Raw genomic sequence first — 27,022 nt, 5'->3', positions numbered from 1 at the left:
TTTCTACTACTTCCTATGCATTTTAGATTATTTTAGCTAGCAGGAGACAAATCAGTTAAAATATGTGGAAAATCTGTTTAGCTACCCCAAATAAGGGCTAAGTTATATTGTATGAAATGAAAGTATGACTGCATTCCAATTAAGCATACAATCTCATTTACCCTGATTAGAGTAGTAAAAGGGAGGTTTTACAATGGGTTTCTGTATACAGATATATATATATCTGTATATATATATATGGGTTTCTGGGTGCTCAAACTGTTAGCACAAATTACCAAATCTCCATCACTGTTCTTCTTCAGATAAGTAGGATGAAGGCTAGTGTGGGTCTGTCTACTTGTACTGTAGTTTCACTTTCATTTGGCGAGACAGACGCTTCACAGTGCCCATTACAGTAGCTGGTTACATACTTCTAGCTTTCCTACTCCACCTGTCATGGAGCTGCCAGTTAAGGTATATTTCTAGACAATGTAAGAAGTATTACCAAAATTAGAATGTCAGCTCAGAAGTCACCAAACGACATTAAAGTAATTCGCAAGATAACCAAAAACCCCCGAAACCAATCAAGGTTCTGCAATTCATGACAGCAAGATGCTCTTTAGAAAGGAATAAAAGCTTGATGATACGCAACTGAGTCCTCCTTTCATTTTTTCTTACTGTTACTAAAACTAGTGATTGTTTCCCTTAATAACAAGTGATGAAGCCCTCAGTGAATGTAACAGTTATTGCTAAATTACATAAACCTCTGTGAGTAGATCTGACCAATATTAATCATAAAATTTGAAAATACAACCACAATCGGGGGGAGAAAGTGAGAATTCAATTATAGACACACGTTAAAAAAACAAAACAAAACAAAACTACCTGCGTTGCATATTTCTGTTTTTGAATATTTCCGTTTTTGAATATTTCCTACAAAGAAATAAAAACCCCGTTGAATTCCAGGGCTCTACAGTCCCTTCTCATTTCTTAACTAATTTCTCTCCAGTTTAGTTTTGAAAAATTTTTCAAATCCATAATTTTTTCTGCCTTGGGCCAAATCTCAAAATTACAGTTTCTATACAGCTACTTTGGTCGAGCTTGTTCAGTAGGGGCAGGAAGAAAGAAATACAACCACAAAAGTAAAAATAAAAAACCCACAGTAGGCGAAAGATTAAAAGTGACTATGTGGGCCAAAGAGTTTCATTGGGAAGAGAACACTCGGGAAAATAAGACAGACAGTAGGAAAAAAATGGAATGGAAGCCTTCTAAACTACACAGAAATTATAAGAAAGAGAGATCTCAAGTAAAAATAAAAGAACACTATTTTCATGCGATTTCTTTTAAAAGAAAAGGCAAGGCAAGGTAACAACTACAGGAGCTATGCTTTATGCTGAAAGACTTAGAGACATAACGCTGAACCCACATTCCCTTGAGGCAAAAAAAACCCTGTCTCACACTAGTGGTAAATAACAACATACTGTGTATCTCCTCCTTGACCACCCAGGCCACTGACAACATAAAATTTTAGATACGCATCTGCTCCTGCTTTACCATATCACTGTTAGGTGTGAGAAGTTGAATTATATACATTTACGTATATTTACTATTAAAGCACATGTCTAAAGCAACTTTTATTTTTCTAGATACCTTCACAGTAAAGTCACGGACACTGACAAAGAAGAGTATTAAGAGACAAGAAAAATAAATACTGCCTGTTTTTTGAAGTATAGGTGTAGCTCAGAAGCAGATACATAGTATTAAACATGAGCTGGAAAATGATCAGAATATTTTTCAGCCTTTTTTTCTGGCCCTTTTTGAAAATGATCACATCTAGCACTACCAAATTCTACAGTAAAAAACCTCACCTCAGAAGCTCAGAACTTCAGGTGAAAGTTATGCAATGTCTTTTCCAAAATCTGCCACTTTTACTAGTGTTTTTGATACTTCAGTTTGAAGAAGACTTTATGTAGTTTGGAAAAACAATGAGAATTCCTTTGACAAGTTGATTCGATGATAACTTTAAAATCCTGACTCTCTGACAGTAAAATTCTGATTCTTTCTCAAACTGAGAGTTTTGGCTGCTGTTACCAGAGAGTTTCTGTGTCTCAACACAGCAGAGCAAAGAACTTGTCAAAGCAGAACACATTTCCAAACAACAAGGGACTGATTCTCTCTGGTGCTACACTGACTGGTAAAGAAAAACAACGTAATGGGACTCTTTCCTTTCTGAGCTTGGATGTTGTTTGTTGGGATTATTATTATTTTATTTTTAGCATTTAACACTACCATCCTGCCAGTGCTCACATTGCCTTTATCACCACATGAAGCCAAATTAATGATACAAGATAAAGCCAGGAAAAGTCTAGAATGACTAGCACCCATCTGCTTGATTGGATTCTTTTCCTCTTCTGCAGTTCAATCCCTAGTCAGATGAAAGATTAATAAACACCAAAGACACTTGATTTTGCCTAAAAAAAAAAAAACTTAAGATCCCTGGAACTTGAGAGTGTGACAGCTCTCTGTAAAATGTTTCAAAGAGCTGTTAACCAGCAGGCAGTTTTAGGCTTGAGGCTTAAGGCTTGCAAAGGATTTGTCCATTGACTTCTCCACATCACAGCCTTGCATACTAATCTCACAGTGACTTTTGACGGACCCATCTCTCTCTCCACGAACTCCAAGAATTCTGTCTGAAAAAGTGAATGGTATTTAGTGTACATTAAGTATTCAATCAGCTTTCAGTTTTCTTTAAACATTCTTTTTCTGGTCATAGTGAAAGAGCAAGACTGAGTATTTCCAGCAACTGAAGAAGAAAACTCTTCAGTTGAAATGGTGGGGATGGGAGAGGGAGCAATTCAACAGAAAACTATTTCAAAGTCACTCCTCTACAAACCAACCTGGATGCTGCAGAGAGAGACAGCAAAGGACTCGCAGTGTTGTTGTTCACTTTTATCTCCTGCTCGTTATTCAGGCTTGTACCCTGGAACAAATTACTCAGGCCAGCCACTCTTCCCTTCTGGATGGCACGCAAGGATTGTCGTCGATATTCGTCCCGGGCCCTGCGTGCTTTGTGGCTCCTCTCCTCATCTGCAGCTTTGGAGCGGCGCACTGGGTGGAATGAATGGGAAGGGTGGGGAGGAGAGACTTTAGAAATACAAACAGTCATTTACCCCCTTCCTTATAGAACAACTTACTACCTTTATTCCTTAAATGACCTGATTTCAAGAACGTTCAAATTACAATGGACTATCAAAGAGATGGCTAACTGGATGACTTCCCTGATGCTTCAAACACAGGCCCACCAGGAGAGGAAGCATCGCCAGACTAGAGCTATCAGTGAGCTGATCACTACTGGCAATAACTGAGCCTCTACATACTGCGATTACATCTGACACTTGCTTTGGCTGTAATAAGAGAAATTCTGCTTCGGGACATCTTTTCCACTGGCTGCGCATCAAGTTTTATGTTTCAAGAATGAATGCTAACTACTGCTTAAAATTAAGCCTGTGTTTAACAGAATTCTTTGCAACTATGCATATAACTAGAACTGCAGGAGCTACTCCCAAAATTTACTACACTAAAAACTAACATGTAGGTTGCGCTTTCTGTTGTTAATGTTGCTTTCTTTCTGAAAGGCAGATGCTCTCTTTGTTACGGTACTTAAAGTCACAGAAACCTCCATCTTGAAAAATGCAGTCTAAAAAATGGCTTCAGTAACAACGGAGAAATTAATAGCCATTGGAAAGGGCATGTTGATGCTATGGATGGGGCTGTCTCACACGTGAGTCTCCGAAATTGCATATAAAGAACCAGAATCTGTACTGGCAGATTTAATTCATACCTATCAATGGTACTGACCGGGGAGTCACATATTTCCATAACCTGAAATGAAACTGCTCTCTGGCCATTGCAGGTCAGGCATCTTTCACTAAAGCTTCTTCATTTTAAAGCTAATGTACTAACAACCGTGTGTTCAAAATGGTATAACTTAAATGCATCAAGAAGAATCGTACTGCAAGTATTAGTCATCTATCAGCTCTTCTCTGGTGCCTCAAGCCCCATTTTGATGAGTTTTTGGAGACCCAAATAACTTCAGGCAGGCAAATTATTCCAGTACAAAACAAACTTTAACATCCAGTGAAGCAAATATTAAAGCAGCAAGCTATTGCCTCCAGTAGCAATTATCAATCCTGCCATGACTTATCCTGGCTTAGATCGTACCCAATTCATACAGTGCACACGCTATTTCTTACTCTGCCGTGATTGTACCTGCGACTAGGAATGCATGATATAACACCAGACAGCTGCATTTCATTAGGCTGTTTGCATGCCCCTGGTTTACACTCCTGATTTAACGCAAGCGGAAGTATAAATGGATCTGTCCAAATTATGAAAAGGTTTAATGGAATCAAGGAATAAAAGCTCTCAAAGCAAAATGAAATTAAATAAAACCCTCTGGGAAAATGAGGGAAAAAGAAAAGACCTTTAAGTTTAGAATTATATCAAATTGTAGAAAGGTATACAAGACTAAAAGCTCATCAAGATAGCATAATAAATGAGTCATAGATGTTTCATACGTATCCAGCTGGCAGGATTTCTGTTTCACTTAACTACATACTCTGTAGTTTTAGCTAGACACAGTAACAAACAACTGTACAGCACAGAAAACGTGAGTAATGGGTTTCACTATTTATCTTACAGGTCATTATTTTTAAGGGTAGATAATGTCATGTAAATATGCTATTTCAAAGGCTCAAGTACATTAGTTACAAGATTTCCGTGATTTATCCTTTGTAAAGCCACTCAGTAACGACTGCTTTAAATGTGGACGTTGTGTTTGCAACAACACGAGAGAGAGGAAGGAAGATGAGTGCAATGCAGCTTGGTAAGACATTTAGAAACCAGTCGTTGTTTGTCACAATCACAGTACACAGACCAGGGCAGACTGCCTGGAGCTTTCTGGGATTTGTTTCTACTGATGTACAGACTGCCTGGTAATGAAAAAGGCAAGGTATCTTCATGCCCCGCTTTTCTCAGCAATGGATACTCTTTTCAACAGACATTCCTACTACTGTATTTTTGCTAGCTAATAAATCTATACCATCACAAGCTAGTGACCTGGACTACCTTTTCCAAACAGTATCATATTTTAATATTTCTTATCACAAAACAATGGTCAAAGGTAGCAGAGTTTGCAACTGCCAAACATCAACATTCAGAAAACTTTGTGAAAGTGTGTATGACATGCAGCCTTCCCTATCCATACATATATATATATGTAAGATATGTCAGAATAGGAAAGGCTGCATGCCATAAATATCTAAATGCATGCATGTAGATTTTTATATACATACACACACACATACAGGCATCTCTTTCATGTTATGAAGAATTTTTATTGAAGAAATTTTATCTGAAGAATTGTATTGTTGACCACAGGGACACAGAGGGTCTCTTAATCCATTTTTTAGTTTTTGTTTTTTTTTTTTTATTACTGGAGACCCGATTTTCTCCCTATTCCATTCCTTATAGTTATTCCCAAAAGTCTGTCTCTCTTTTCTCACATTCCTCTATCTTTAGGATTTGTCTAGTACAGCTCCTAGTGTGGATCTGTGTCACTATGTTATGCCAAATTTCTTTGAAAACTCTCTGACTGGTCAAGGGACTTTATGTCAGGTAAACAATCAACTGGTTGTGGTGACTGGAAATAATATTGTGGATAAAGATTCGTCCAGCCTTTGCAGTCAGAAATCTACAAAAATTTTTCCACTACACTCCAGACAAGATAATATGTGTCATGTGAACTCTCCTCCCATACCAACACCTCTCACAAATATACATATCTTGAGAAAATCACTCAAAATCCGAACGTAAATCTGGACGTATTTCTGTAGCAGGTTCTTCTTACAATAGAATTAATGAATATTCATATTTCTCTCTTTGACTCTGAACCATCACACTAATAATAAGAACTTGATATCTGGATCAAATCTAGCATAAATATTCTAAGATCAAAGAAGCCACAAATTCTGCATTGCTTGTTATATTTTAGGACACGACATAGCCTTTCACACAATATCAAAGCAAAAGTAGTCAGGATTTCTAGTACTATCTTAAATGGGAACAGATTGCTTTTCTTGACTGGTGGTCCTTTTACAGTAAATGTACTTCTGACATGACCCCTCTGCAAAGCATTGCATTCAATAGTCAGTATTTTCAGTAGGGAGATTAGATATCTGAATGATGTCTTCCATCCTTAAAATCTCTGAAACATCACCATAAGTCCATCTAGCATCAAGAATTACTACCAGTAATAATCTACATTTTTTTCATCTTCCTATTATATTATGGAATAATGTCAGGACTGACAAGACTGGGAAATCAGGAATTTGAATGATTCGTCAAGCTCATAGGAAATCTAGAGTCCAACCAGGTCCATGAGTCCATCTCCACCACCAGTTTTCTCTTCATGTGTGTGATACCAACAACAGGTACACCCTCCTTTAGGGCTCATAAAATTAAGCACACTCCTGCCCTGATGGCAGTGTGACTCGTGCAGAAACGCCTGAGCTGTTTAGAAAGGTTAGGTACCAATATGATCGTAGCTACAGTAGAGCAGGCCAAAAATGGGTTACCAAACCCTCCGGGAAAATTGGTAAAAATATCCCGCCTGAGGTCTGTGCTGTCGTGATAATATGGTTATCACCACTAGAAAGAAATAGTTTATAGCCAGCTTGGACATGTCTACATGACCTGCAGTGTGAACATACTCTAACAACAAAGAAGAAACCACAAAGCTTGTGTATGTAATAGCTCTTATGATCCTACAGGTCTCAATTTGAGTTTGCTTTGTTTACCTTGAACAGTTTACGAGAATCTGTTATTCCTCTATGCTAACCTAAAATGCAAGGTTGCTTTTAATATTTTCATTTAGGATTTGGAAATCTCTATTAGCAGTCCTGGCAAAGTTCTAATACTAAATCTTTGGACACAGATGAGGATTAACCCATGCTGTACTGCAGCTGAAAGTGATCACATAATTTGTGAAAGAATAGGAACTCTTCCTCTTCTATAATCTATTTTGTGCTTTTGAGGAGCTGTGAGTTACAGTCAGAGCTATGTGAAAGCAGAAAAAAACATATGCCATGAATATGCATCCTCATTTTTAAATTATTTTGTTTCAGCTTTACCCTTGTTAATAATTCTTGGAAGCTTGTTTATGAGCAATTCAAAATGACTACTTAATAGATAAAATTCAGTCTTCACATTTTCTGAATGCACATACAAATCACACAGTGTTTTTCCATCTCCTAATTGGAAAATAACTTCCCACAAATACTCTGCAATATGGCTGCAGTTCAGAAACCTTCTTATCTGAAAGCATGTGAATAATCCCATTCCTATTCAACAACACACTCTGAGACCTATTGAAGTTCAGTGAGCACATACTTAAGGTTAAGCACCAGCTTAGTTAATGCATAGCTGAACTGGGGACTACTCACTTTAAAATTCAGCATTTTATCAAATGCTCCTGGCAGTAAACTTACTCACTTGAATTTCTGTGGAAGATAAGTACCAAAAGAACACAAATTCCTTTAAAATTCAGACAAAAATAAATTCAGAGATGTAGTTTGTAGAAGAACATAAAAATATAACAATATAAAAGAAGCTATAATGAGTCAGTCTGGTATCCTGCTTCCAACAGAGACCAAAAGAGGGTGCTTAGGGAGAGGCCTAACAATAGATCAAGTCACTCAACTCTGCATTTTCACCGGAATAATTTTTGTCTGGAGATGAGTACAGCTGGTCAGATGGTATCTGAGCACTTCGTTGCTTGATAGAGTTTGCAGAGGTTTGCAAGTGTACTAACAGAATGCCTTTTGTAATATTCAATCAGATTAATATTTATGCTACAGTTTTTCCTGTTATGTTTTGCAGATTCCTTATCTGTTCTCACAGAGGGAGGTCACACTTGGAGACTGTGATATAGGGCATTGTTTTTTGAATACTCTAGAAACCTACAAAATGGAACAGCCTGTAGAGAGGTTCAAAACTAATCAGAATATATACACTCCTCTATCTAAGCTTAGCCTTAGTTCTCGTTTCTCAGTTTCAAAGAATAAGAGCTATGAACAGTGGACACTTCACTCTTTTCCACTATTCATCTTCTCATTTGCCAGCCAATATACTTCTCCAAATATTAACTCACAACTGCCCTCTAAAATATCCCAGCATATATCTATAATATGAAATCAAAGTGTATAATTGCTCTTACAACATATTTTTTTTTCCTTTTAGTACTGATTTCTCAAGCTATGCTACATTTGTTATTTAGTATATTAAAAAGCACTAAAATTATGTATTTCAATTAACACCATGGTTCTATGGGCTTTTATTGTTATTTGGCACAATCAGGCAAACAGCAGAAGCAAACTGAACCGAACAACAGAAACTAATATTAGCAACACTTTGCTTATTGCCCTGGCAATAAACAGCTGAGTGATAATGTGATGAGGGGAGATGAGTCCTCATCACATTCTAAATTCCATCTACTAAATAAATTAGTAGTGTCATCAATATCATTGCTACATTTGGTCTCCACAATAGCTGCTCCAGCACTGCTGTTCCTCTTCAGTACTGACCCCCCAACACTGTTGAATATGAAGGGCTGACTTCAAGGAGGTAAGACACAAAGGAACCTGGCCTTGTTCCTAATGAGCAATATGGTTTCCATTGCAGGTGTGTAGAGACAAAAGATGTTAATATTACATCTGCTTGTAATTCTCTTATGCATTCATGCATTTATTTATTGCTTAGAAAAGATGACAAGTGGATAGCCGGATAGCTGTGCCTAACTTGACTAAATTTCCTCTCAGCATCCCAGAGGAATACTTGAAGACAAACAAAAGGATTACCATAAAAAGGAAAAAACAAAAAATCAGAAACTGAAATAAAAAGTGAAAAATCTTGTGAGCCTGAGATACTAGTTCATTGCATAGCAAATTCAGATGTTCCCACTTCCAAATATTTGTTACTGCCTGTCTGCTAGAGGTTCTGGCTTCTGCAGCAGTTAAGGAAACTGAAGATGTTAACATTCCTCAGGAAGCTCACTGCAAAGTCTGATGGCATAGTCTAAACCAGCCAGGAACTGGTTTCAGATAAGGCACTAAACACTGCATCTTCATATCTTAAGTTGTCACACCCATTTGCTAATGGAACACAGTTCTAAGCCCTCAAACCAACTGGGATAAATTGAGACACTAAGATAAGCGTAAGAGGATAAACAAGGATGTGATACACTCTAGTCATTAGTCTGCAGTTAGTTTAATGCTAAATCAATTACTGATAACAGCATAAACTCTGGCAGCACAGAATTTATAGCAGGCTGCAAAACCCAACTGTGGTGCCGCCAGCTAGAAGGTGCTGAGCTATGATTTTGCCTCGGCAGCACTGTAATTGATGCCCAGGCTGGATAGCTTGAAATTACGTGAGCAGCAGTTGGTCGCCCTTTTGACCACAAGCAGACGGGTCTCTAGATATTGAGGACACAGGCTGAAGGCGATTGAGTTCCATCAGAGCATACAGAATACTCCAAAACTTACACAAGAAAAAATATTGATGGTACATTATATCCATCAGCATATGATGCAGTTGAAAGTGTTTCGACAGGCCAAGAATGCCATTACAGAAATCACGTTCAAAACCTTTCATAGCTTGTTCCTTCCCTCTCTGCTTTCTCACAGAATTCCTCTATTGCATTTCTGATATCCGTTCCAGTACAACCAGCATTCCTTGAGAAAACTGAGACAACAATTTCAAACCTCAGTTACCTCTTTAATGCAATAGTAAGAAAATGATACCCGGTTTTAGTAATGTTTATAGTATTTTGTTTTATTGACAATTTCACTGTAGAGATAGGCTAGATTATTTTTTTTATATAATATGGTTGCAAATATATTTTCTTTCCTTATCTACCATCAAAGACATGCTAAAGTACATAATGCCACCCTCTATGCTAGGTTGCCAGCTGATGCTAATTGACGATGCCTCATTTTCTACAAAACTAAAGGGCTATTTTTTCCCTCAACTCATTCTGCTCTTAAACACTCAAAATACAAAAAGCTACAGTTTTCCTTTCTGAATAAACACATACACCTGGATTTAGATAATTCTTCGAGAAATAAGTACCTTCTCTTTTTTGACAGTGTAATATACAGAGGTTTTATTGATCAAAAATGAGCATAGCCAGCTATAAGCTTGGAAAATTGCACCAGTGTATCTCAGATAGATTTAATTCATGTTGTACAGAATGATTCACTATCACATTAATCCCAGGTAATAGGACTTCAGTAATTAGTCTTCAGGAACTCCTGAACTGATGACTAAAACCATAAAATAAACTCATTGCATATTTTGAAACATTTCTTTTACTTCTGTCAGGAAATAAGTAACACTACAGCAATATTTTCTTCCTACTTCAAGAGGTATTTCATGCAACACATACTGACTGTCAGCTCCCTAAAACTCCATTTTTAGTATTATATAATTAACACAATAATCCCACATGAGTTAAAACTTTCCAATCATTACATTTCCTTTTTCTGCAGAGTAATCAAATGAGTATAGATGTGGCAAATAAAATATTCTCCCTCCCCCCCAAAAAATGCACAATTCTTATCGCAAACAAATTTCCTCCTTCTAAACCCAACTATACAATAGACCCCAGATGGAGTAGATGTACATTTTATTCCCAATAACCTATTAAGTCTTATTTACTCATAAAGTAGACCTTTACTTACCTACAGTATGAAAGTATACATATATATAGTAATATTTTTTTTCTGGTCCTTATAGGCTTTTAAAAATCACTACAGTATTTTTAAATTAATCACAATAATGATATTAATAAAGAATTTCAGGGTGACTGAAAAGGAACAGCACCTCAATAGTGTGAGGTCATGATCATAAGGATTTTTTTCAGGGCAACAATCTAAGTATTATTTACTGGAATCTTTTGAAATGAAGTGAGTTTCAGTGCTGATGTCATAGCTTGACCCCATCACCATATGGCAGCAATTAAAATACAGATGAAGACAGATTTTACCTCTTCAGAGATAGGTGAGGACAAGCTGTCGAAATAACTGTATCCAGAATTATTATTACTAAGCCAAAACTGTTAATTAATTACATAGACAAAAATTATCTCAGTCACTGTACACGAAAAATTTTCTATAAGGCATTGACAAAGATTCTTATTCAGAAAGAAATGTGAAATGTGGTAAACACAGTAATTTCCGTTTGTCAAGCTGGTAATTTGCTGCAAAATTATATAGCATTTTGCATTGCTCTAGGTAGATTTTCAGCAGCATCATTTTCGCATTCTACAAGTCTCCTTTTATTTGCTTTAAGAAATGCATTAATCCTGTGAAGGTAATTTTACTCACACTGTTCTTCCCACTCCTGGTCATCGTCACTGTGTTGACTATGCTGCTGAGCTTGCTTGAGGCTCAGGTACAACTCTTTTGCTCGGATTTCTTCCTGTTGCCTTATTTGTTCTTCACCCTTTTGTCTTTCCTCTTCTTCTCTTTTCTAGGCAAAATGAAGTAAAGCAGAGGTGACTAAAGAGGAAGAATGTGCCAAAAGTTAGGACACTGCTTCAGCTGCTTCCTCCCACAGATTAGCTACGTTACCTTGGACAAACCATCGTATCTTCTAGCTTCTCCCCTTTCACAACAGACAAACAGAAGCTTCCTACCTCTTAGGAATTTCTGAGGAAGGTATGTTTTGAGATGCACGGGTATCTCAGGAATAAGGAACATGCAAACATCTAAGACCTGAAATCTACATGGAAAACATATTTTATCAAGTGGCACCAAAGCCTGTGCTATCCTACAATCCATAAGCCCATTGGAGACATCACTGTCACTCCAGCAGTACACACATCATCTACAGAATGTGTAGAATTCAGAAACTGATTTACTGGTGTTCATAGTTTAGCAACTGCCACCATGTGTCATCATAACCCAACACAGAGAATAGCATTTTCCAAATACCAAGATCATTACATTCTGGAAGACAAGCCAGATCCTTCAGCACACACCAGTCACTTTGCAAAATGTAGCTAAAAGTAATGTACAAAACAGTTCTCTTCCAAGAAGACCTTAAAGGAGATGGAAATCTGATAAAGACTGCCTCCTCATCCGGCCTTTTGCGCACTATAACACAGGGAGCTTGATTAATGCCAAAATTGGAATCTGTATCTGTTTTCTAACAAATTTTCCCAATTTTCTTAGGTGGTGAAGAAGAAAATTCAATTCATTGTTCAGTTGACCCTCACAAAAGAACCCAAAACTGAACTTTATGAAGTGTTATTTGTATTATTGAAATAATTTGAGTTATGAATAAGAACAGGTTTTTATTTAATTTTATAATGAAACCAACACTATACCCTTTTGGGTAACAAACTTCTAGATAAGAATTTTGTTATAAGTCATTGAGTAAAATCACTCTGAATTACTAACCTAGTTATCTAACCTAAACTGTAAGTAAATGAAGCCCAAAGTAGATTGTGAGTTGTTGCAAAATGTTAATCCTATCAACTTTCTAGGGTGAAGCAACCGACAACCAGTTGAATAAAATCTAGTGAAACTGCTTTTTTACTGTAGGAGGTTTGGGGGAGATCCTTCTGTCTTCCTTAAATAACTTTTGTTTATTAAAGGTCAGAAGTGTGATTTCATAAAATCTTCACATTTTCTTAACTTTGCTCCCTTTTGGTGGGGTTTTAATGTTTCATTGCAATGGGACCAGCAATAGTTGAGCACAGAAAAAAAAAAAAAAAAGAAAAACAAACAAACCCCCATGATTACGTTAAACTAGAATAAAAAATTTCTCAAATGCACCAACATGGTCTATCAATCAGCTGAGTTGATAAATTTGAGCAAAAGTTTAGCTACAGACTTTACTGGTAATTTCTTTTTTTCTTGAGACATAGTATGATGTAAAGTCTGAAAATTATGTTCAGATGAAATTGGATTCAGGGGAATAGGACATATTTAGCTTCCTTTTTATTATATCATATTTATGCACTGTGAACTTTGTGGAAAGGCATGTTTCCTAAGTTTGAAAACAAACTTTCATCGCAGCAGGATTCACAGCATGACCAAAACTATCCATCGTCTATTTTAATAAGTACTGCAAATGTGAGTGGAGAGATTTAAAAGATGGCACTAAAAACTGACTTCTATTATTCTCTAAACTCTGTCTGGGGGTTCTGGAGATGCAAATCTGAGTTTTCATGATGTCACTCACAAACCTGCAAGAAGTAACTTGCATACCTAATTTTTTTAAATGTAGGTTCTTCCTGTTCAGTGTTTGAAGATGCTACTTATATGAAAATTCAAACTATATACAAATGTTTGTTATAGTTCAGCCTCTTTTTAGGCTGAAAGGAGTTGAACTCTCCAAAAACTACAATAATTTAGTAAAAGCCCATATTAATTGATTAACACTTTCCCTACAGTAAATAGTTTGTGTTTTATAATACTCATTCAAAGGTTGTCTGTCTTAACACCTGCCAAGGCACAAATATCAAAAGCAGCCCAAATATAGTAATATGAATGTCCAAACAATATTGTTGTTTAATGACCCTAGGAGAGATCCATATATATTTTCCCAACGATGAAACAGGTATCTGGAATGTCTGTCTCGGAAACAGAAAAAAATCTTTTGTCCACCATGGGGAAGGAAAGGCTTATTTTTATCTCTTCCTTCCCCCTCCACCAGTTCTCTCTAGCTCTGCAAAAGTTATCTGTTGTCAACCAGAAATCTGGAATTAAAGGAACACAACTCTAATTCTTTTCAGAAGACAGCTTTCCAAAGCAAACAATATTGCTGTTTGCAACCTCCAGAAGCTCAGCGACGCCCAGAAGCAGCAGGAGGAGTCTGGACTGTTTGGTTGTTCTGGTCATGGGTCACAACAGCATGTTTAAGGAAGAATGACATGTTACATTTGCATGAATATGGAAATAACAGTGTAAATCCAAGTGTGAATAAACAAGGACAGGTGTCTTGACTTTCACAGGGATGGTTTGTTTGCTTTGGAATAGTCAACCAGCTGACAAGGATCTAAATGCTTTTCTCCATTAACAATTCAAAAAGTCTAAAAAGAAGTAAGCAGTTTAACAGTGACAAGTAACACCATCTTCAAAGTGGGAAAACAGAACAAATGCAGTCTCCACCCTTTGAAAGAATTCAACCTTTTCCATTTCCCTAAGTAACATAAATCAACACTTCTCCATTTAGCACAACTGAGCTCCACCAGTTTACACCAGCAGAGGATCTGTCTTCTTGATAATACAACAAATCAAAAGACTTGAAATATTGGGTATTAATAGCGATGTACCTGTGTAGAGAATAATAGTTCCATAACACACATGATGAACAATAAATTAGGCTTATTATTTCTGAGAAAGAAAAGCCTAACATTGTTCTTCAGTCATTTTTTTATATTTTAATGCTACTGTCTGATTATTTCTAACATCATCCTCCCATTGTTATCTCCAGAGTCCTAAAAAGATTAGTTGAGTGGACAGTTTTCAAAAAGTCAATGCTTTTAGGAAGCACTGACTTCAAAGCCCAGCAGCTTCTTCAGAATAAAAAAATAAATAAATTAAAAAAGAAATTATCCTTTTACATACCCCATAGAATCAGGGATTCGATAAATCAGTTGTTGCTAAATGGCTTTGTTCTCTTCTTGGAAGAAAGTATGCAGTCAGCTATTCTTTATTCTTATGAGGAGAATATTCACTTAGCTTCACTTCCTAAAAAAATCCAATACATCTAGGCTATCTATTCAGGAAGATGGACAGACATATGGGCAATCCTGGGTTATCAAAATGTTTTCTATTCAACATCTCAAACCACAACTTAAACTTAGAATCATAGAATCATAGAATCATAGAATGGCTAGAGTTGGAAAGGACCTTAAAGATCATCTAGTTCCAACCCCCCTGCCATGGGCAGGGACACCTCTCACTAGAGCAGGTTGCTTAAAGCCCCATCCAGCCTGGCCTTGAACACTTCCAGGGATGGGGCATCCACAACTTCCCTGGGCAACCTGTTCCAGTGCCTCACCACCCTCACTGTAAAGAATTTCTTCCTTATATCTAATCTAAATCTCTTCTCTTCCAATTTAAAACCATTGCCCCTTGTCCTGTCACCACTCTTCCTGACAAAGAGTCCCTCTTCAGCTCTTCTGTAGGCTCCCTTCAGGTATTGATAGGCTGTTATAAGGTCTCCCCGGAGCCTTCTCTTCTCCAGGCTGAACAACCCCAGCTCTCTCAGTCTGTCTTCATAGGAGAGGTGCTCCATCCCTCTGATCATCCTCGTGGCCCTCCGCTGGACCCGTTCCAACAGGTCCATGTCCTTTCTGTGTTGAGGACTCCAAAGCTGGACACAGTACTCCAGGAGGGGTCTCACGAGCGCAGAGTAGAGGGGCAGAATCACCTCGCGAGACCTGCTGGCCACACTTCTCCTGATGCAGCCCAGGACACGGTTGGCTCTCTGGGCTGCCAGTGCACACTGCCTGCTCATGTTGAGCTTCTCATCCATAAGCACTCCCAAGTCCTTCTCCTCGGGGCTGCTCTCCAGCCATTCTCCACCCAACTTGTATTTGTGCCTGGGGTTGCCACGTCCCAGGTGCAGGACCCTGCACTTGGCTTGGTTGAACTTCATGCAATTTGCACGAGCCCACCTCTCCAGCCTGTCTAGGTCCCTCTGGATGGCATCCCTTCCCTCCAGCGTGTCAACTGCGCCACCGAGCTTGGTGTCATCAGCAAACTTGCTGAGGGTGCACTCTATCCCACTGTCCATGTCACCGACAAAGATGTTAAACAGTACTGGTCCCAGTACCGACCCCTGCGGAACACCACTCGTTACTGGCCGCCACCTGGACATTGAGCCATTGATTGTAACCCTTTGGATGCGGCCATCCAGCCAGTTCCCTATCCACCGAGTGGTCCATCCATCGAATCCATGAGTTTCCAATTTTGAGACCAGGATGTCGTGCGGGACAGTGTCAAATGCTTTGCATAAGTCCAGGTAAATGACGTCAGTCGCTCTGCCCTTGTCTACCAAGTCTGTGGCAGTATTGTAAAAGGCCACCAAATTTGTCAGGCACGATTTGCCCTTGGTGAAGCCATGTTGGCTGTTTCCAATCACTTCTTTATTCTCCATGTGCCTTAGCAAGGATTTCAGGAGGATCTGCTCCATGATCTTGCCAGGCACAGAGGTGAGACTGACCGGCCTGTAGTTTCCCGGGTCTTCTTTGTTTCCTTTTTTGAATATTGGAGTTATGTTCCCTTTTTTCCAGTCAGTGGGAACTTCACCAGACTGCCACGATTTCTCAAATATGATGGAGAGGGGCTTAGCAACTTCGTCCGCCAAATGGGACGAAGATATGGGACTTAATATGGGAAAAGAAAAAAAAATGGGACTTAATATGGGAAAAGAAAAAAAAAGGAAAGAAAAAAAAAATCACTCTCACAGCACATTCCCTGAATCACATGAGTTTTGTAACAAGTTTGGCTTTTTTAATGTAGCTATTGTTGAAACTTTTTTAGTAAAAAGATGGAAGTGTCTAAAAAGACCTCAAAAACAACAAAAAAAATCAGAATTCAAGTAGAGTTTGAGTTCTCAATGGAAAGCAGTGATGCCTACTAAGAAAATTCTACCTTTTTTTTACTGAGGAGATTTAAGTCAAAGAAGTAAAAACAACAAAAAAAACTTTAATGTTGGTATTTGATTCTGAATTCACAAAACTTTTTCATAGCATTTTCCTTTTTAAAGGAAGCAAAAATTTAAATTTTATTTATTCAAATTAGCACGTGAATGCACATGCAAGTATATTATGCAACTCCTTAGAGGTGTGTGAGGAGAAACAACCCTTGTTAGTATCACACAGGAAAGAAAACACTTCCGTTTGTCAAGTATGAATATATGTTTGCATTTAAAATGAACAGCAATTGAACTTTTCATGTTCACTCCACTGGAAGAACACAGCAAGAACACAGCAACCAGTTTATCTGCTTCTCCCTGTGAACCCAATCCTCCACATCAGAGCCGAGACAGAAGAGCGAAAATAACCTACAAACATCACCTTCTGCCTGAGAGTTGAGAGATGTTGTATCGTGTGCCGTGACCCTTTCAGCTCCTCCAGAATAGTTAAGAAGGTGACAATTGAGTACGTAGTTGCAAATTGCCAAGAAATACTGCCTGCTGCGACAAATCACACTGGCAATTGAATAGGCAGCAGTAATCCTCTCCAGCTTTAACTCCACTGGAGAATTTGAACATGCTAAATGATCTTATCTAGCCTCTGGCAGTTGAGCATTTACCACAAACTTGTTACTGTAGATGTGTGCATCACAATGTTTGATAGCTTTACTGCAGCCAGCTCTAAATAATATTTAATATTATCCATGGTTAGCTTCTAATGTTTCAGTCCAATGCAGATGAGAGGAGATTAGGTCAGCATTTATTTCTTGCTGCAGAAAGATTTAAAAAAAAAAAATAAAATGCACTGAGAAAAAGCCAAAATACAGTAATTTACTTTTTTACAATGGAAAACTGAGCTTCTGGCTGCCATGGCTCCTGGGGTCTCTCTGGGGAGTCTTATAGGATGCAGGGCAGCTGAATGACTGCCATCCTGCTCAGGGCAAAACCTACAAGACATATTTACTACAACAGTCCTCTCTGAAGCATGGGATGCCTGGGATTCTCTCAATGCTTCAGGCTGGCAGGAAGAGTCTTTGGCAGCCCTGAGAACTGGAGGTAGTGGGCTCTATTACAGCTGCTGCGAATCTCCTGAGACCCCTCAGCAATCACCCCTGAGCCAGGGCAGACATTCAGGCTACCTGCCACAGAGCTGAGAGCACGGCTCGTCTTCAGATCTGAGCCCGTAGGACTCCCTGCTATGACGAAGGGAACGTGGAAACGCTGGGGTCCCCGGCTCCAGGACAGCCTGTCCTCAGCGAGGGTGACACAGCAAGCTGAATTCCGAGATCAGCGTTCTCCACAAACCCACTTGGCAGTTTCTAACAGAGCTGTAAGTATCAGCAGAAATATGTCCAACTCCTTCCCAATCTTCTAAGAAAATTCTTTCACTTGCCTGCAGAAGGTGTCTGCAGAGACACGTTATTTTCTTCTCTACTACCAGTTTCTCAAAAGGAACACAGGGTCTGCATCACTTCACTGTGCAGGTCTTTGCACAGAGACTTATGTACATAACACATTCATGCTTTATGTAGAAGCTATGTTTCCATCATGGATATGCCCCAGGACATGCTATTCACACACGGCTCATATAGGGAGGTAACAACATACTCTGGTTCACAAAAATCCTCTTTTAGATGAGAGAGAACACAAAGCTAAGGAGTGTTCCTTATTGGGACAGGTCTGAGATTTATTGCACGTGCTGGAGCGGACTCTACTTGAGTAGTAATGATCCAAGTGACAATCTACTAAGAGTTTGTCTCTGGATCTTAAGGACGCTCCACAGCTTGAGTTCCTGATATGTAAACTATCCTCATTAGTGGCTCAGATTTTCCCATTTGCCCATGGAAAATATCAGATCTTTGCTAGTTTTCACTAGTGATCCAGCAGAGCAATCATTACTGATGTCACTGGGGAAAAGATTTTTCTTTGAAATTAATATCACAGTTCCCCACAAGTAGGATAGAAAACCTTGAAGACTGGATTCCCAGCAGAAACTAACAGCTGCCCCACTTCCTACATTGTTAAAGAGAAAACTCCATAGAAAAAAAAAAAAAAAGAATTTCTGAACTGAGGTCACATGAGAGAAAGCAAAACAAAGTATTACTGAATTATTGTAACTGCAACTGAATGGACCCAACTGAGGCATTTTCAGAATGAACTGGGTGTCAAACCCCATCAAGAAACTCTTGTCATATTCCTGGATTCTAAATATGCTGTCCTTGGGAAAGAGTTCCCAGCAAAGCACAGAGCTGAACTTATAGCTTATCTGCACTAAAAGATCCCAGGCCCACTCAAGCGCTTGATGTTTACTCAGAGGCGAGGGTTGTTACGATCAGGACAGGATACTCACTGCTGTATCGTAAGAAGCCCACAGTACTGTAAGTGGCGATGGTGACATTTTACTGTATTCCTAAACTCTACACCCGGCAGCAACTGTCTAAAGAATCAGATCCACAGCACTTTTGGGCACAGTAAAGCACTCAGACATGTGTTGAAAGTCCATCAAGTCAATAGGACTGAAGTGTGTTCTTTCTATTAAGCATAAGTAGTCTTTATTAGAGATTTCCTGAACTGAAGCGCTAATTATTCCATTCCTCTCTGAAAGTTGGTTCTAAATCTGTCTTCTTTGATGAGAATGGAAACAGCCAGGACATAGAAACTCTTGGATCCACACCTTTAAAAAAAAGCTCACTTCACTCACCACAATCCCAACTGGAATTAAAGATCATGAACTTGCATCCAAAAAAAAAAAAATTTGGAAGGAAATGATAATGCACTGTCTTGTTGTCTACTAATAGAATAAGGATTATTTCTCCTTAACTGCCACTCATTAAAATTCCTACTAAATATTTTTTGATGAAGAAAAACTATGCCCATAAAAATTTATATGCAGCTTTTGGTTAACACACAGTTCATCTCCCAAGGTAATTTTAAGAAGTGATTTAGCTTTAATGTCAACTGTGCTTATATTATTAAATTTGGCAGTTATCTGCTGTTGTCATACAGACAGTATTTTACTATTAACATTCTCTTGCTTTATGCAGAACACATGAAGAGCAAGCTGAGGGAGTATCTCTCTGTTCTTTCTAAAGTAGCTGAAGGATACCACCCGCCCCTGGCTGGCTGATGCTCATACCTTTAATTTGCCCTAGCTCTGCACATTGTTCGGGACTCTTAATGACAGCAACTGATAACAGTAGGAAATTATGCCTATGATCTCATAGCCTTTGTGAATTAGCAAAAAGATTAATGATAGTAATTGGCTCTCTTATTTGTCCTTTGCAATAGGTGCATAAAAGAATAGCTGTCCTTAAACTGCAAAAATAGAGCAGTCAACATTTATATTCTAGCATCATAAATTAAAGGCATTTCTGCTTAAGAAACACCAAGGAAAGCAATACTTTTCTAATAGTGCTGGAAAAGGAAGCAGGGATCATCGTTCACTTTGATATGTGAGATATCATTTATCAAGTGCAGACAGCCCTGAAGTCCCATGATAGGTCAAGAGGAATAAAAGCATTTTAAAAAGGAGTGTTTGTGATACAATATGGTTAGAAATTAAACACATCAGCAAAAAGCACAGAGTTTCAATCTCCCAAGTCAAAATGCTTCAAGAGGATGAAGCATTAGCAGAGACTGAACTTTTCATACCCCAGTTTGGAGACCGCTTTAAACACTGTCTGGTCATCATCACAGAAGGATGATTATCAATTCATTAAATATTTCAAACCTGTTAAAGTGGGCTCGCTAACTGATCTGCATCTCATTCCACACCCTCAATCATTCATGAAAGGTATATTTCTTTGTGATTTCAATGATTGCAGTCATACATGAGCAGATTCATTCATTAATCTTTTTCCAAACACCTTAGTTCTATTCACTTTTTGTAGTTAGAGGTAAACGCCAGAAACATAACTTTCCTATTTTCCTGTCTAGGTACCTTTCCACTCCCTCAGCCTGTAAATGTTTCATGTACTTCTTCCACTGCACAAGAGTAGGTATAAAAAGGGTAAAATGGGAAGGAGAAGGAAAGCCAAGTGAGCTTAAATAAGCCAGTGGACAGAAGTCAATGACTCCCCCATATTAGCCTGTGAAATTTACTTGTCTTTGAAATGCCTTTACTGTTTTTAAGTAGTTCTGCAGAACTATGTATGAGATCTGCTCCTTCAAGACCAAGTAATAGATAGGCTGCTCTTCTAAGTAGCAAAGGTGTGGTGTTATAGTACCAGCGATCAATCCTGCATTTGGGTCTCTGCTGGTGAAACCCTATGTTAGTCCAAGTCCCTCCTAACAGATCTCAAATTATAAATCTAACTGAAGACCCAGGGCTGGAAGTGTAATTAGACTATCTTGTATTAATACAGCAAATGCTGGGAGCACACTCAATAAAGGGGCATTTGAAAAATAACCACCACATATCTTGTTTTCAAACTCATTTTTGAAGCTGAAGACTTCATTTCTGCTAGGTCTTGTCTTAAAAATTTTGGTCCATTTATTTAAATTTTTGCACATATTCTGTTCAAATACTTTATTTTAAGGAAATCATGGAGGAGGGAGGGAAGAGTTTCTGTTTCTTTGATAAAATAAAGATAATGGCAACTTTATGAATAGGACTAAAGAAATCCTGGGCAAAGGTTAGTATTTGAAATTTGAAGTAGAAACTGAACCAAATTCTCACCCCACTTACAGCACTGCAATTCTTGCTCCTACCAGGCACTCGGTTGAATGGAGGATACCTCACTTCCCAAGAAACAGTGGGAACACAGATCACTGAGACATTACCTTTCCATCAACACGAAAATGAGCAGAATTTGGTGCCATTTCTTTCAAATTGTATCAACAACTGAAAGACTAGTTTTCCTTAATAGAAAATGATGACTGCTTGCCACTTAAAGTCTCACAAGTTGCTTACTCTGCTTCTTGAAAAAGTCTACGTGAAACAGAAGAAATACTGAGCTGGTGGACATTTACCCCATCAAGTGCACTGTAATCAACCACCGAGATACAAGTGAACAGGCCTGTATCGGTCTTTGTTCAAGAGGGCTTTGCTTTCTGAAAAGCAGAGGAAAGAATGTTTAATTAGTTGCTCTGCTCATTATTCATACATTAACAAATGCACTTGAAAGGTATAGCTTCATTACTCATTGACATCAAATTTCAAAGGCCCTGTTCTCTCCTATGAATTCAAATTAATTGTGCAAAGGTAAATCCAACTTTGTGCAGAGGAGGCTACAGGAACCGCCCTTGCTTTGTGCTATATAACCACCCTCAACTCCCGGTCCCACTGTTTATAGAATGACAAGTAACTCGCTGACTCCAGCTTGTAACCAAACCACATAAATTTAACATTGAGATTTTCAGGATTCCTGCCATCACAGAGGGACAAGGGGGGAGTCTATCTGCACTTTCCACACCTTTAATCACCAACCCAGGAAGGGAAAAATGACATAGCAAGCTGTCAGCAGGGGAGAGGCATGTAGACAGAAGTTACCGGATGCAGATCTCCTAGAAGTCATATTTTGCTGCAGGCTTTCTCCATGGAAACCCAGCCTCACCAATCTTGTGCAGTCCCAGACTCAGAAGACTATGATAATTTCTCTGTATACAAAACCAATTTTATCTTCTTTTCTTATTTTTTAAGCAAGTTTTTAGCTTTATAAAGTAGTATGAGAAGGGTAGACAGAGGCCTTAATTTCCCATTTAGTTTTCAAATTATTTTCAACAAGAGAACATGAAAAAACATTATTTCTCACAAGCATCAAAATACTATAACTGAGCTCACAGAAAATTCATGATGAAGTCAATAAAAATCAGGCAAATGAACTTCTCCCGGCAAAGCCAACTGGACTTTTCCCATATGTTGAGTAGGAGAAGGATCTTATTATCTTAAAGAAAGTAGTGACAGAATTTTCAAGTTAAATCTGTGAACAACTCATCCAAAATACGCAAAATATGTCCAAGCAAAAACTAACTTAAAATGAGGCATTTCACAATTGTACGTTTTTTCCCCCCAGTATGATTCACTCAGCACAGCTGACTGAACAATTCTGTTAATGTGTGAGCTGAATAACCAGTTTGATTGTCCTGACACTTTTGAATGAGATATGTAATTTTTTCACATCGCTCACCCAGCTGTTCTGGTGAACACCATGTAGCTATTTGTATATTCCAGGATGAAAAATTACAACTCTGGGTTTTAAAGCTTATTAATAAACATGCACTGAAGGTGACAAGAACTTTGAATCTATATAAAAACACCATTTTAAAAGCTAAATTATTCTATGCAAACCTTCAGTTCCTCCTGAATTCTTTCCTCCTCCAATTTGGCAGCTTTCCGATCTTCTATTTCTATTTTCCATTTTTCTGCCACTATTCTGGCTTTTTCTTGAGCCATAGCATCCCGGAATTTCTTCGTAATTTCGGCCTCCTTTTGTCTCCTTCAGAAAAGAATTTGCAAATAAAAATAATTTAAGACATTGATTTATTGCTTTTTAATTGATGATCAATACTTACTTACTGGTTGCAACAAGTAAGTAGCATAAGATTTTATGGAAAAATACAAGGAAAGAATTAAAATGTATTTAACAAGAGACCTACCACAAATCAGATTTGAGGAAACTATCCAGAAAGCAGACATTTTCAATTTTTGATAAATGACTAATTAAAATAGCACCTTCTAAATTCGAGAAGTACTTCTTGGATGTCTTTGAGTCATACCCTATATTTTTCCTTCCCTGCCTGAAATAATAGATTTTTCTGTCAGTCTAGCAAATCATGATTGGGAATTTATTGTCTCTCAAATATCAATGCAAATGTCTGCCAAATTCTCACACTAGATTGTTTATCAGTACTGACAATGTAAAAGGAATGCAGAGCACAGGTTGGAGCTTTTAATCTCTGCTTAAATATGCAATCACTATAAGCAAGAAGAATCTTACATGAAAAGGAATAACATTGAATAATCTGATATTTAAACTGTCACTTTTCAGTGCTGCACTACAAAAGGAAGTGCGGGAGGCAGGTGGCCTACTTCCCAACAATATCAAGCATCAAAACACTTTTGAATCTCTCCCAAAGCTGGAAGAGGCCCTGCTGGAAACACCAGCATGGCACTTGTATAATCAGTTTCTGAACTGCTGGGATAAGAATTAATACAAGCAATATACAAAGAAAACCAATTTCAAAAAGGATTTTATGCATCAAATCTCCATTGCAGGCACCGTGATGCAACAAACATTTCTAATTCAATCATCTCAAAACCAGGTTGCTCCATTTTTATTTATTTACAAACTGGCCAATGATTTAGAAAAATTCCCCAAAACAAAAACGTTTGCTTCACTTTTTTTTTTTTTAATAGAGCTTTTGTTTTTCAATAAAAATAAAATTACATTTTTCACGTGCTGAAAAATTGCCAAAACAAGCGAAAGCAAATGTTCACAAAACATACTTACCAATTTTACCCACCATTACCTGCCACCTTTCTACAAGGCCATGTCTCCCATTATGTCAAGTGGACCCTGAATTCAGATTCTTAAATCCTCACCATAGTTCTTCTGCCTCCTTCTGTGCTTGTTGCCTGGCTCGCTCTGCTATTAGCTCCTCTGATATCTGCTCATAGGGCTTGTCACCTGGGGCTTCTCCCATAACCCAGACCCAGACCTCACCATCCTTCCCACGTAGCCACTGCACGTGTTTGCCATTACCTGCAACAGCCACCAAGAAGAAACAAAAGTTGTAAATACTGGGTCAAATTCTTAGGTAAATATAGATGAAAAGATGAGAAATCCGAAATTTAGAAACATTAAGTTTGCAATTCACAATTCAGAACAAAACATTACTAAGAAGTTGGATGAAATCTTCAGATTTTATCAATCTGCCATGCTGGGGGGAAAAGGGTTTGTACACTCCAGATTACACAATCTTTAAAGACTCACTGTCCCACAAAAATAAAGAATTATTAATTCTGACATGCATTTCCCAGAATTTTGGTATTATGATCCCTTTCCAATTTTTATAGGTATATTTGCTTTGCTCAGCAAGGGACAAACGAAGAGAATGGAAAAAGAAATGGAGAGACAACAGCAACCAAAGACATTATGTGACTAGCAATGCTTCAGCTTATGGGGGATGTCAAGTGTGGAGCGTAGAGACACTTCATCGGAATCCTGCCAAAAAAGCAGGAATTTCCTGCTCCCACTGCGTGAAGGAGGAGCTTCAGGAAGCCTGCGTACTCAGAGCACATCACTCAACACTGCAGAAGCTTTTCTGCTCAGGTAGGCAGTTGAAAGGGATTAAGTTTCTGGTTCAGTTTTCATGAAAGACACCATGCAAAAATCTACGGTTACTGTGTTGACAGAGTGTTTTTAAAAACATGAAAAAAGCTTGTGTGCTCTTGTCGTCTTACAAAATAGACTACTTCTGGTGAACCTTCACGTTCAAGAATCAGCTACGGCATTCCTGCTGACTGCAAAGGGCGCTGGCTTAGATCCTATCTGAGTACATTTTCATAGTCACATACACTACCTGACTTAGTGCAGTTTGGTCTTTTCCTTCTGCTTTTATACATATAACTCACAGATATTTTATGCATTTTAGAGGTTCATATTAAGTAATTGGTAGAAACAGCTCTTATGCATCCATTTTTATGCTTTATTTCTTGCAAATTTATTGAAACTGTTCTTCACAAAAGAAGATTCCACCACAAAGACCATTGCCAAGACAGACAAGCAATTTATTTTAAAGAACGCAGACTAAAAGACCACAAAATGAGTTCATCTGTTCATCTCCCTTCCTGTATATTACAGTCCAGTAGATTTCACCTTCTTGCCCAAACATTGAGGTTAGTAAATTTTGTGTGGCCACATAGTTTCTAAAAGGTATCCTGTCTCATTTGAAAATGTGAAGCAGTGGACAGTTTGCCATTCTCCTAGGTAGTTTTTCTCTGATGCTCCCATAAGAGTTAAAAGAAACCTGGTACTATTTGAAGGGCCAGTCTTTGCTTCCAGTCTTTCTATGTCTTTCTCTACTAGCATCCGCTTAGCTACTCTCACCTTCAACTACCTGTTGTTCTGCAGCAGGACAGTATCCATTTAACCAGATTAAGTTTCCCCACGCACAATCAATAAAGTGTTTTTGACATCCCAGGCTGAAGAGAGAAAACTGCAGGAGGGAATGAAGCGGGGCTGTTGACAGCAGGCAGTGCCAGTGTCAACCCACACTCCCAAGTGTTGACAATCCGAACTGAAGGCAACTAACATATCAGATCTCTCAATGAAAGCTAATATTCTATATCAAATTTGAAAATGTGATTTATATGAATACCCAGTGTTGGCCTAATGGTACTGACTTAAAGTGGGGGTGGAAATTTAAGCTAATAAACAATATTTTCCTTCAATAAGTCTCAAAAGCATTTGCTCTTCCACAGTTTATCAAATTATGTCCCAGGTTATAAATCTGAATGTATTTTATTGTGGTTCCTATTCTGTGCTATTCTTTGTTCCTGTCAGCACAACATTTATGTTTTATTTTTTGGACATTTGAATGCTATCTGCTGAGAACTGACTGACCATATCAGTATTTGCCCACAAGGTTTTCGCCTACTGCATTTCATGGTGAAGTGTCTTGAGGAATATGGAATGATTTCCCAGAAGTACTGATCCCATACCACCAATGCAGCTTTTGTTTTAAAAGTGGCCAATGTCCTCTTTCCTGGGAGGAATCTGGATATCCCAGTTGTTCCCATTTATTTAGTACTTTAAAGAAAACATTGCAAACAACATGCCTCATGTTAATTTATTTGTGTTATAACTGGTAGGTGCCAAGTACTTCTACTGTTCTGAGACAACTTCACTACTTCTGCTCATTTATGGACTTACCAGATGGAAAGAGAATTTAAAAAAACCCTTTCAGGTAAGCAGAAAAATTTTATCTTTGCTTCTTTCCAGGTTTTTTGCGCCAAAGAGTTATTAATGTTTCTCAGAGGCACAACTTATCCATTACTACCCAGCCCCATAAAACAAATACTTGATTTGTAGACATGTCTTGAGAAATTGTTCTCTTCCTTCCTTTTAAAACAACGGATCTCTCTGCAAAAGCTTAGACAGTAGATGGATAAACTCTTTTGAAAACATCAGTATAACATATTCTTGGTTCAGCACTACCTACCGTAGGCTGCAGTACAGTATACTGCTGTATATGCAACCATAGTTCAAGTTGAAAGACAATAACAGTATCAAACAACCCGGCAATTTTAAGCTTCAGCATTAAACAG

At 38.2% G+C, this 27,022-nt stretch overlaps 1 protein-coding gene across 2 annotated transcripts in view; it reads right to left on the bottom strand.

Moving 5' to 3' along the window:
• The window catches only part of SH2D4B (SH2 domain containing 4B), a 66,827-nt gene that overhangs the window by 29,071 nt on the left and 10,734 nt on the right, over positions 1-27,022 (bottom strand). The window contains exons 2-5 of one of the 2 annotated variants that reach the window (XM_074154448.1): positions 24,296-24,455; positions 23,042-23,189; positions 11,424-11,568; positions 2,877-3,087 (exon numbers count right to left, since the gene is read on the bottom strand). In XM_074154448.1, the coding sequence (XP_074010549.1) occupies positions 2,877-3,087; positions 11,424-11,568; positions 23,042-23,189; positions 24,296-24,455 (664 nt within the window). The remainder of the gene's footprint in view (positions 1-2,876; positions 3,088-11,423; positions 11,569-23,041; positions 23,190-24,295; positions 24,456-27,022) is intronic. The other variant, XM_074154447.1, reaches the window with a different exon arrangement.

Source organism: Numenius arquata, chromosome 10 (assembly GCF_964106895.1).
Source record: "Numenius arquata chromosome 10, bNumArq3.hap1.1, whole genome shotgun sequence".
Lineage (NCBI taxonomy): Eukaryota > Metazoa > Chordata > Aves > Charadriiformes > Scolopacidae > Numenius > Numenius arquata.
Note: the sequence above shows the minus strand (reverse complement) of the source record. Positions and strands in the feature narration are given on the sequence as shown.